General features: G+C 39.4%; 1 protein-coding gene across 1 annotated transcript in view; it reads left to right on the top strand.

The window, feature by feature from the left end:
• Window positions 1–12,508, top strand: part of LOC131247146 (uncharacterized) — an 84,251-nt gene that overhangs the window by 44,625 nt on the left and 27,118 nt on the right. The window contains exon 7 of the mRNA XM_058247579.1: window positions 11,612–12,013. Within this exon, the coding sequence (XP_058103562.1) occupies window positions 11,612–12,013 (402 nt within the window). The remainder of the gene's footprint in view (window positions 1–11,611; window positions 12,014–12,508) is intronic.

Raw genomic sequence — 12,508 nt, 5'->3', positions numbered from 1 at the left:
CAGCTTACTAGCTATGAAAGCCCAAGCGTAATGGTTGTTAGTTAAAGAATCACGTTTCATTATTTATCTTGTCGTACTTCTCCTGTTTTGTGTAGGAGTGGCAATGGGTTAGGTTGGATTTTGACATAACGAGGATAGGTCCAATCAAAGTCTAATCAAAGTCCAACCTATTTAGTAAAATGGTTGAAAGTCTTAAACCAAAACCAATTGATGAGTCAAACCAAACCCAACTGGCCTGGCCCATTTAATTTAAAATTATAAACTAAATTGAAATAAAAACATATTATCATTTTATATAAAAGTATTAGCCACAAATTTAAAACTTTGATATAAATTCAAACCTTTAATATAATTCAAATTATAACTATTATAATCAAATCAAGTCTTAAAAAATTTAAAATATAAATGGTACTTATAAGGTCGGCCTCATGGTAAGCTTCCCATGAGGTTGAGCTGTGTGGGCCCCACAGTTACGTGTGATGGACATCCATCTCATTAATCAGATACACCCTTCTACGACTGGCCAATCTGTGACACCACACGCCACATTTAAGAGTGGATGGCCACCCATTGAAACCTTTCAATTGCATCTAGGCCTAGTGAAATGTGGTTTAAATATCCAACCCATTAATTATGTGTCCTTACTTGGATGAGGTCACACAAAATTTTAGGCCATCCCAAAACTCAGGTGGGCCCACCAAGTACTTTTAAATGTCTTGGAGATAATTCCTATACTTTCAGATGGTGTGGCCCAACCGAGTTTTGAATACATTTAATTTTTTATGCACCTTATTAACTAGAAGAGACTTGCCAAATGCAGGGTGTGGATGTCCATCACACATCACAATGGGCTCACAAAGCTTAATTTCATATTACTATTCCCACATATAATAATAATAATTATTATAATAGTAATAATAATAATCAACACTTATGGTTATGGATGATGCAAGAGGCATATTATATTTGTCTCATTGGGTCTGGCCTAGTAGTTCAAACCTAAGTAGATAATTTTGAATTCACAAAACATAACCCAAACCCAATTCATATGAGAAATGGGTTAACCCAAACCATGTCTTTTGGGGCTGGAAGGGCTGATTGGCAGGCAGGGTCATGTTTTGCCAGCCCTAATCTTGTAATCTTGTGAAATATAATTTTCCAGCTCATGTGGAATCTTGACAAGATATGATTGACTTGAGTCCGCTTAGCTTAGTCAGCCTCAAATCATTTTAATGTTTAAAACCATAGGTGCCGCGTAAAAACATTAATCACCTCATCTGCAGCTACAACATTCATGTATTTACTATTTAAGCATGGGACCGTCTCACCTACAACTTCTTGCTGTGCCTAGCCCACCGTGGCATCCAATCGGTCTATCTGATAGGGTTGTCAACTAATGAAAATAGGAAATCAAAATCATGCCCATCCAACCATCAATTGGGCCACTGTGTGAATGTGGATTTTTTGGGTGGTTCTCATGTGTTTTCTATCGTGTGGTCCTATTACTTATTGGATTGGCATGATTTATCTGCCATCCAATTTTCATCATGGGACAATCCTACTGGATGGATTGGATGATATACATACACTATAGTGGACCCCACACGCAGGTAGGTGCATGTGGACCTGACCTTTAAATTTTAATTATATTGCACATATTAGTTGTTTATAGTCCGTTGGTTGCATCGAAACGACTTGAATTATCCACCAAATGGACCCTTTTCTGTGCAATCCACGTTCCCTATGGACCCATTCCTGCATTCCAGCTAACCTTGGTTTAAACCAACGGTCAAGTTCAAGAGGCTAGGATCGTTTGACAGGTGTCATTTTTTGCCATATGGCCATTGATAATAGGGCCCAACAGATGAACAGTTTGGATCCCATGCACGTGTGCTAGATGCACTGAGATCAAATTCTTGACGGGTCACTTAGATATTAGTGTTTGACATGGAACTTTGCATGTAAGCAGGTTTTCTAAGCTCACACGTGTGTATATGGCAACCTATCTACCTGCCACCACATGTTCCACCAAGGCAATCCAAGCCGTCCAACAGGTGGGTTTAACTGGATAAGATGATCGATGCTAAAAATCAAGTTGGTGTACTGATCAAGTTCATCAGAATATTAGAAACGATCAAGAAACTTCATTAAACTTGGAAAATTTTGTTTCCTCATGAAAATAGGAAGCTCAAAATCATACCCATCCAACCATCAATTGGGCCACTGGATGAATGTGGATGTTTTTGAGTGGTTCTCACGTGTTTTCTATCGTGTGGCCCTCATGATTATTAGATCGGCGTGATTTTTGGGCCATCCCATTTTCATCGTGGGATAATCCTACGGGATGGATTGGATGACATAGATACACTACAGTGGACCCCACACGCAGGTAGATCGGTGTGAGACGTGAACTTTAATAATATTGCATATATTAGTTGTTTATAGTCCATTGGTTGCATCGAAACGACTTGTATTATCCACCATTTGTACCCTTTCCTGTGCTATTCACATTCCCTATATGGACCCAGTCCTGCATTCCAGCTAACCTTGGTTTTAAACCAATGGTCAAGATGAAGAGGTTAGGATCGTTTGACAAGTGTCATGTTTTGCCATATGGCCATTTATGGTGGGGCCCAATGGATGAACGGTTTGGATCTAATGCATTGCGCTAGATGGACCGAGATCAAGTGATCGATGGTTCCTTAGATATAAGTGTTTGACATGGACGTTTGCATGTTAGCAGGTTTTCTAAGCCCACACGTGTGTATATGGCAACCTATCTACCTACCACCACATGTTCCACCAGGGCAATCCAAGCCGTCCAACAGGTTGGTTTAATTGGGTGGATAACTAGACATTCCTTATTTTGGACCAGGGGGTCTATAGAATGGGACCCACCTCATGGGTGGCTTTGATTTCATACATGTGTGGCATGTTTGCACACGTGGCTTAGCAAAGATCGCAAAATTGGATGTGAAGAAAAGACATGAAATGGTTATAAACTTGAAATCCAAGAGGCTCATCCACCGTACACATGTTACACATCGCGGCAATCCAGCCATCCAAATCATGGGCCTCGTGTGGATGCAATGATGCCCAACGATCACATCCGTCAAACAACCGTAACTATTCAATCCTTGGCTATCAGATGGACGGTTAAAAACGATTAGCATTCCTCACCTTGCATGTGCAACCATCTAATTTGATCCATGTAATCTGAACCACCCACTATTTTACTTTGACCGTTCATCTGATAGACATCAATTGGACGGTTGAATTTCTGGGTCGATGTGATTTGAGAGATATGCTACATCCACGACAGGCCTCACGATTTGTACGGTCAGGATCTCCGCTCGTGAGTGCCATATGCTAGGAGGATGAGTCACCATTTTCAATAGGGTGGTAAACCATCATACAAGTCTAATCCCACAGGCTACAAGCATCCTAGAAATGGGACCACTGACTCAACGAGCTGTTTACCCAAAAGGGAGTCATGATGCTTATGCTTTTTTATGTTTTGAAAGAAGTACTTTCATTTGATGATTCTGACCGTTTGATTTATGGCCCACACAAAACAGACGGCTGTAACAAAGCGACCCACATTTAAAGTTTATAATTATGCAATTGTCGTGATCTTTTACACCGTAGATTGCCTTTAATGGTACGGATGGTTGAACCTTCCGGATGCATGATTGGCTGTCCTACGTCGGAGTTCTCGTGGAGGTGGAGACATCAACATCTCCTATTTTTAAAGCTTGAGCACGTTGCCACAGTCTCAAGAAAGTGGGGGCCATAATCTTTTCTATATTTAAAATAATTATAATTATAACTATAATATACACTCATAGGGAGTGTTCACATGGGAAGTGGATTGCGTCCTACCCCCTCCCATCTATACCAAGGAATTGGTGGATCTGTGTGGGGGCCACCCTGATGTATATGTTTATCCACGTCATTCATTCCTTTTTGCATATCATTTTAACTTATGAGCCCAAAAATAGGGATCCAACAATGCAGTGGACTACACCACAAATGGCTCTTGCATTTAATGCAAACCAAGTTTATTATTTTGTGTAGTCGACTTGAGGGTTGGATTTGGCTCATTTTTGAGCTCATACCTTAAAACTACATGAGAAAACGGATGAACAATGTAGATGAACAAATACATCATGATGGGCCCCCACATAGATCCACTGGTTCCTTGCTAGGGTCAGAAGGGTAGGATGTAATCCATATCCGTTCACATGGTACTTATACTACCACTATCATCAATATTCTAAGGGGTCGTTTGGCACCGTTGATTTGTGGAGATTTTAGGGGATTTTAAATCATATTGTTGTTTAGCACCATAAAGTAAATGGGGTTTCAAATCCCCTCAAAGAGTGGTTTCAAAGTGGTTTCAAATTCACGGTTCGGTCTTGGATTACATTTAAAATTCTTTCAAGAGTTGCATGAGTAATATGTGTGTCACTAGACTATTAAATTATCAGACATATGACCCACTAATGATATCTCAAGACAACTAGATTGTCAATTGCATCACTATAGTTACTTAAATATAATGATCAGTGCCATCTAAATATTTTTCATTTAAATCAATGGTTAAAAATCATCGGTTAGTTACTTAGACATAATCTTATACTTATAGCTCATTCAAGACATGGAATTTCATCATTTTCAGCCAAAGTATATATTTCAATGGGCTTATTAAAACCATTGTATCAAATATTATATACATTAACTAATTAGAGATATCAAAGTTGATTTAGTGATTAAATTTAAATCCCTATATATATATATACAACGCATTAAAGTTGATTCTAATCCAAGGTGCCAAACACAATAGGAAGATTTCAAATCAAGGGGATTCTAAATTTAGGGGTTTCTGAATCCACGCTCCCAAACTGGCCCTAATAGTACCAAGCTACTGCGGGGCCCATGTAAATCAGATCCACTGTCCATTTGGCAGGGCCGTTGATTTTAGGCCGTGGGACCATAAGTCAGCCCAACTGAAAATTCAGGTGGAACACACCACATCTGCTATGTCCATTAGACATGGCCTTTGATGCTAGGCCATGGGACCAGAAGTAAGCCCAACTGAAAATTCAGTTGGAACATAGCACGTTCACCATGTCTATCGGGCATGACCTTCGTTGTTATACAATGGACCAGATGCCAGCCAGCTGTAAATTCCTGTGGACCGTACCACATTCTCTAGGTCCATTGAACATGGTCTTTTGATTTTAGGCCTTGGGACTTGGAAGTCAGTTCAACTGCAATTTCAGAGGGAACATACCATGTCTAATAAGAGCGGATTAGGTGAGTGAGACCCAGGATCCAAGTTAGTGGGTGGGACCCTTGACTGTAGAGCTCACAGTGATGTATGTGCCTTAAATCCACACCATCCAACCATTTTCAAAGCTTGTTTCAGGCATGATCTTAAAAATGAAGCTGACTCGAATCTTAAGTGGAACACACGTGATTGAATCCCGACCATTATAAACTTCATGGATTCCACTGGAATGTTTATTTGCCATCCAACCTGTTGATGAGGTCACAAACATCTAGATGAAGAGACCACACAAATATTATCCTCGTGTGGCCCACAAGAAGTTTTTAATGATCAATCACCACTGTTTCCTGTACTATGGTCCATCTGAGGTTTGGAACTACTTTACTTTTTTAGATCATGCATTAAAATAATATTTCAATCGGGATGAACGGCGTGGATGTAGTCACATACATCAAAATGGGCCCCACAGTCAGGGTCCCACCCACCTCTGTAGATCCGGGGTCTCATCTAATCCGCTCGGCCTTTGATGTTAGGACATGAGACCAGAAGTGAACCTACCGGGAAATTCAGGTGTAACATACCACATGCATCGGTTGGAAGGGAACATGTAAATAATAGACCTTCCAGACTTATTGTGGGGCCCACCTCTGTTTTTATGGGCCACACCATGTGAATTAGTGGCTTGAGATGTGATTCAACATTGTTCCTTATGGTGTGGTCCAACCAAATTTTGGACTGGTCTGATTATTGGATCCGGTAAAGAACACAAGGGGCTGAACAAGATGGACGGCGTGGATCTTATGTGCCCATCGTGTGGGCCCCAAGATATCCCATCACCACTACAACTTGTGGTGGTACCCGAATCATGTAAGCCGCCTGTATATAAAATATTGTTGAAATAAACAGATAAAAAGCTTCTGGCGATTTGTTAGTCTTATAGATAAATCTCATCTATGTTTCTCGGGAGTTTCCAGTCAAGTCAATGAGTTTTTCCTCGTAATTTTCAACCGTTGAATTCAAATGTCAACCCAACTTTCCTTTAACGTTCATATTATGGGCGCCAACTGGATGGTTATTATTGACCTGATCAATGTGATGACTTGCACGATACTCTGGTATAGCAGATGGCTCATACACATGCAATTGGAAAATGTTTGTTGTATCATACATGCACTCATGTAATAAAGATTAAATGATCCAAATCGTTGGTCCCAGTTTAGATGTACAGTAGACTGAAAATTACAAGTGATTAATTTTAAACTGTTAGATTGGTGGGCATATAGCGGACGGCTGACATGAAAAATAATCAACAGTCCGGATCGAATCACGGTTACATTCATACACTGTCAGATTATAACGGCAGTTGGTATTGCTGTCAATTCAATCAAACTAGATTGCTTCTGTGATCGAGCTCTGGATCTCGTCTTTGTGTGTGAGTAAAGATGGTCTTCATGTGTGAGTAAAGATGCGTGGGAGGGTTAGAGTTTACTCAATTCAAAGTTTAAGTGAACTTCCGGCATTTTCTGTATTAACCCGAACATATTGGAGACTAGGATAAAAAATTTAATGCCCTTTTAATTATTGATATTTGCACCACCGTGTAAGCAATTTATGGAAAGAAGGGGGTGAGCCATTTTGAATGAGTATTTAAAAAAAAAAAAATTGCCCTATTGTCAATGTGAGTCTATAAATTTAAGAATTAATTTTTTCAACAACACTTTAATATACTTCTCAATAAATAATAATACACATGCAAATTAAAGAAGATATATTATTGCCGATTTCATTAATATTTGAATATGATGCTCATATAATTAACAAGTTGTAAAACAACAAGATGAATAAACAAAAGGGAAAATGATAGGGTCCTTACTCTTACTCTGGTGGTAAACTCTTAGTAGTTTCAACACCTTGTCGAGGGTTTGAGTACCCATAGGTGGTGAAATTCCATTATAGCGTGAGTGTGTGTGTAAAAAAAAAAAGAAAAAAGAAAAAAAGAAAGGGAAAATAATAAATACTTAATAAGCTTATTAGAATAGACGATTAAAGAAGGTTTGATAGGCTAAATTAGAACTTCAATGATCACAGGAATTTACTTATACTTTTAAAATACTATAATGAAAGTAGCTAAACAACTATGTAAAACTAGGCTATGTTAGGAAAAATAAATAAAAGATAAATCAAAATAGATTGACACATTTGGCGAACAATATCAAGTTCTTATTTGATTGCTTTTTTTATAAATTGTTGAGATTGTGTAACCTTTGCTAAGGCCTTCTTCTTAATCCTGAATCCTCAGTGCTTATATCGCAATTGTGGATATGGGAACTCCTTTAATTGCTTTATAATTAGTGATGTGAATTATATATATAAAAAAAGAATCTACTTAAATCCAAACTTCCTATCTTATAGAAATCTTTTTTATCATAACAGCTCTATCACAAAAGTGTCCATAGTCCATTAAAGACTTGGCTTAAATATGTCAAGATTCTTATGATAATTAAGATGATCATGTTAAGGGCTATGTCTTAATCAATCATTGCCACTCAATGTCTTTAGTCAACTTTATCCACATTATTGGATAGCATATATCAGACTTCCTTTGACATTTTCACCATTCCCTATAAGATGGTTAATAATATTGGAAGCGAAAGATAAACATAATTCATCATATTCTAACTTCCTGGACTCTTAGTTCTGGTCAAAGTTCGACTATGACTACTTCCTCTATGTCAAGTTGTTTTTCAAACTTTCTGTTTAAAAATATTGTGAGAGAAGGTCTTACCGAAAATATCATAGGTAGATTTGTAATAAATATGTTATCACAGCAAATTTTTATAAACGCAATAAGCAACAAACACATACACATGACATACATTAATTAGTTCTATTAGAGTCAAATATAAAGGCTCATGCTTTCACACTTATAATGGAATGTAAATCGGGTAAGGAAGCGCACATGACACTACTCTCGCGTGAAAGTATGTTTTAGCCAATTGCGACGCAAGATGTTGACACGTTGCAGTTTTTGATTGGCCATTTCGGGTCATGAATTGTGCAGTTAATACCGCTATATTTAATGTGCCACTTGTACAATCACGTATTCCACAGTAAAAAGATCAGGTTAGATGGCTACGATCTCCCATTTCAGAAGACTTTAGTGATATCACCCATCCACGGCGGGTCCCAACAAATCAATGGTCTGATCACCATCATTTTAACAAACTGGTGCACCATGTTGTACATAAAAAAAAAAAGAAAAAAGAAAAGAAAAGAAAAGGAACCCGTGTATCAGAACTTATTCATACGTTGCATGCATCTTTAGTGGTACTCAGGCGTTCCCACTCCTGTGCGGTCCTGTCCGGTAATATGGACCATTGATCTGTTGAGTACAACGGTGGATGGAGAGTTCCCACGAAATATCCCTGTTTGGAGAATCCCAGCCGAGCAATATTAGGATGTTTTTCTCGTTTATTGTGGACCATCATTTAATTTTTCTTCTCCTGGAGGCCAAAAATCGAACGGTTAGAATTTTCTTATCAAGTATTTTTTAAAGATACGGTTTATCAGCAGTGGGACAGAAGAAATGAACGGTCTTTCTAATCAAACCATGGGCCCTACTTATCAAACTTAAGAACGCGCGTATACTTATCAACCTGCCAAGTGTACGGTAGAGAGATGGCTCCGCCATTTCTTGTATCATTGGGTAATTTTTTACTACACCGACCTTTCATCCACTTTTCTTTTTTCGAACGAACAAAACTTACTTTACAATTCTAGATGTATGTTTATCCAAAACCTTCTTTACTTAACTAAAAAATCTACCCCCGTAACATAAATTTTCGGCTGCTCAGAAAAAAAAAACACATAAAAGGTAAAGGTATGTGATAATTTTTTCGTAGCTATGCCATGTTCCGGCTAAACAGGACAGTTGATACGCAGGTACTAGGAACATGCAAACGTGAAACATGGCGTGTATGAAGTTAAAATAAACATGCTGAATTGTGGAAACCACTGTCGCCGAGTCGCAATCGCATTGGTTCAACAATCCAAGCCTCTGATTTGTGGACGCTTGTTTATTGAATCAGGACCAATGGATATATTTCAATAAATGTTTACCAATCCTTTATTTAGATATTCAAATAAACGTAATTTTTGGTTTATGGTACATCTAAACTGGAAAATATAATTTGGACGGTTTAAATCGACTTACTTGTGGGCCACGTATGCAACTTTAAGTAATTTATAAGCGCAGGCATACCATCAACTACACTCTACAGGAGCATCAAGGATTTTCCTTTACCTGAATTACCCAAGCTGAGTGGCAATTGCCTCACTCAGTTGAACATATACTGTGAACGAAGGAAGCAGATTGCGTTCGACCCGGTCGGATCTAAGTCCAATCAGATCTGTGTGGGGGCCAACGGTGATTTAACTGTTTATCCATGCCGTCCATCCCTTCACTCGGATCATGCTAAGGTATGTCAAAAAAATGTGACAAATCTAATGCTACGGTGGACCACACTAAATAATAAGCTTGAGTTGCATTAAATGCATGAAACATTAAATATTAAATGCAAGTCCTTTGTGGTATGGTCCATTGGAGTGTGGACCTGCCTCATTTTTAAGCACATACCTTAACAGGTATGAGAAAATGGATGGATAAACAAATACATTACGGTGCCTCAAGCAGATTTGGTCATACACATTGCAAGGTCCTGGATCAGACGCAATTTGCTTCATTAACGAACCGAAGAAGATTGCGTCTGCTGCGGGTCTCCAGCAAGGAATGTGCAAATGAACGCATTGTGATGTAGAGCCGGGCATAGAGTCGAGTCGGACTAAGTTAGGGCTAACCTGACTCAATCTAGTTTTTAAATAAGCTTGACCAAAACTCAACTCAAATTGGTACAGAGAGAGAGAGAGAGGAGAGAGAGAGAGAGATGAGGGTGGTGATGTTAGTGGGTGGCTTCCGGGCTTGGAAGAGAGAGGGAGGGAGGGAGGGAAGGAGTAGAGAGGGGAGGGTGGTGGGTGGCTACCGGGCTTGGAAGAGGGAGGGAGGGCGAGTTTGGGACAGGGTGCATGGGGTAGGGTTAAAGATACTTAGAAATTATAATTTTTTTATTATATATATTCGAATTCAAGTTGAGTCAAGTTTTGTATTAAGGTAAGTCTTATTGGATTAAGTTTTTGGTCGAGTTGGATCAAATTACTGGATAACTTGGACTCGACTTGTTTTTGAGTTTTGATTAGAAAAGTCTACCTGGTTCGGGCCAACTCACCTATTCGGTTTAAATCAAGTTAGGTTTGAGCAAGTTAGATGAATTAAATAAGGAAAGTCAAGTCATCTTGTGCCCAACTCTATCGTAACGTATTTATTTATCCACATTGTCTATCTTCTCTCCCATAGCATTTTTAAAGCATGAGCTAAAAAATGAGGTATATCTATCACTCAACCACATTAGAGATGACTTCTACATTTAATCATGTGTTTGCCAAGTTGACATAAAAGAACCTAATGTCTGCTAGGCCCACCCTACCATGTTGTATATTTGAATCTATGGATCCATGAATAAGGTGGATGAACTTATTTAAACCTCATTTACAAAACATCAACCTGATTTAAAGCTCCCATGCAAATGTAAAATTTCTCCTTCAAAATTCATGGCTGCATCATTTTTGCATTAGGCTCTATTCCGTACGTTCATTTCATCCCCCTAAGTTACAACTGATTAAAGATTTTGATGAAAGATAAGCAACGCAGGACCCCACACACAAATCAATGGTTGACATCCTATCTCCATCGTTCATCTTGGTGTGGCCCACCCGAGCTCTATCGATTATTATCCCCATGATCTAGAATCGAGGATATCAACTAATCAACCGATGGACGGACTGGTTACACATATGACTAGTGGGCCCCACAGAGCACGGATGCTTCACGCGTAGCGTAAAAGAGATACGAAGGAGGATTCCTGTCCGCAAGAAACGGGTCGCATTCCTGATCTACGACCCTTGGTTATCACACACGCGTCTACGATGCATCTCCTGCACATGCCACACACGTGCTAAGTACAAGATCTGATCCATCCATCCATCCTAGGTTACCACCATGTAAGTCCCACGCTTAAGAATAAGGTCGGTCCACATGTCACATGCGCACAATATATAAAATAAATGTACGGCTGTAAAAGACTTGCCCAAAGTTTCTAATATCGTTGCCCATTTAGTAAGTAAACCAGATTTGGGTTTTGGAAAATATCATATATACTCTCGGGTCACCTGATGGATGGTTTGGATTTTGTGACTGTACGGCAGGCTGGCAGTTGCGGTGGGTTGTATATGAGTTACCTTGTACACGCGTGTGGGCCCAGGAAGGCCCTAGACTCCTATATAAGAGGGTGGACCGTTTTCCTGAACAAAGCAAGAGGGTCGTATTTACTGCAATCTGTTTTTTCAATTCAACGCGTTTTCCCTCGTTTCCAATTTCTCACTCCAAACGCGTCATTTTTTCAGATATTCCGATTCTCACTTCTCTCCCCTTTCCTACTGCGGAAGATGGGGAATTGCTGCTCAGATACTCAGGCCGGACAGCAGGCCGTGGGCGGCGGCAACGGCGGCGGTGCTGCTACTTCGAAGCCTGGCAGCAGCGATGCAATGGGCGCTATCGATTGGTTTCTCAGATCTCGTGGCGCCTACGGACTATTCGCTCACATCGAGGTTCTTCTCGCCTTTTACCTGCATTTTGCATTTGGTGTTGTCCTGATCCAGATTCGGGTGTCGGGAGCCCTAATTCTACGGCCTTGTGCTGTTTCTAGGTGTTTGTTCGTGGATTCTGGTCGTCTAGATATCTGATGGATTCGTTCTTGAATTATTGGATTCGAAATGAATGAGATTCCATTGGAAGAAGCGTTTGGATTTGAAGTGAATGAGATTCCATTGGAAGAAGCGTTTATATTTGAAATGAATGAGATTCCATTGGAAGAAGTGTTTGGATTTAAAATGAATGATATTCCATTGGAAGAAATGTTTGGAATCTGCTCGTTTTCCGAAGCCGTTAGTTGAGTGGATTAGAAATGCTGCATTTGAATTGTAGCAGTTAGTGGCCTACGGGTACAGATCGACTGTTAAAGAATATAAAAGAGGTGTACCAATAGAAAATAGGCCATAACATTGAAGGGTTAGGATCATTTAATCTGGGAGATTCTTGGGGCA

Source organism: Magnolia sinica, chromosome 5 (genome assembly GCF_029962835.1).
Source record: "Magnolia sinica isolate HGM2019 chromosome 5, MsV1, whole genome shotgun sequence".
Taxonomy (NCBI): domain Eukaryota; kingdom Viridiplantae; phylum Streptophyta; class Magnoliopsida; order Magnoliales; family Magnoliaceae; genus Magnolia; species Magnolia sinica.
Note: the sequence above shows the minus strand (reverse complement) of the source record. Positions and strands in the feature narration are given on the sequence as shown.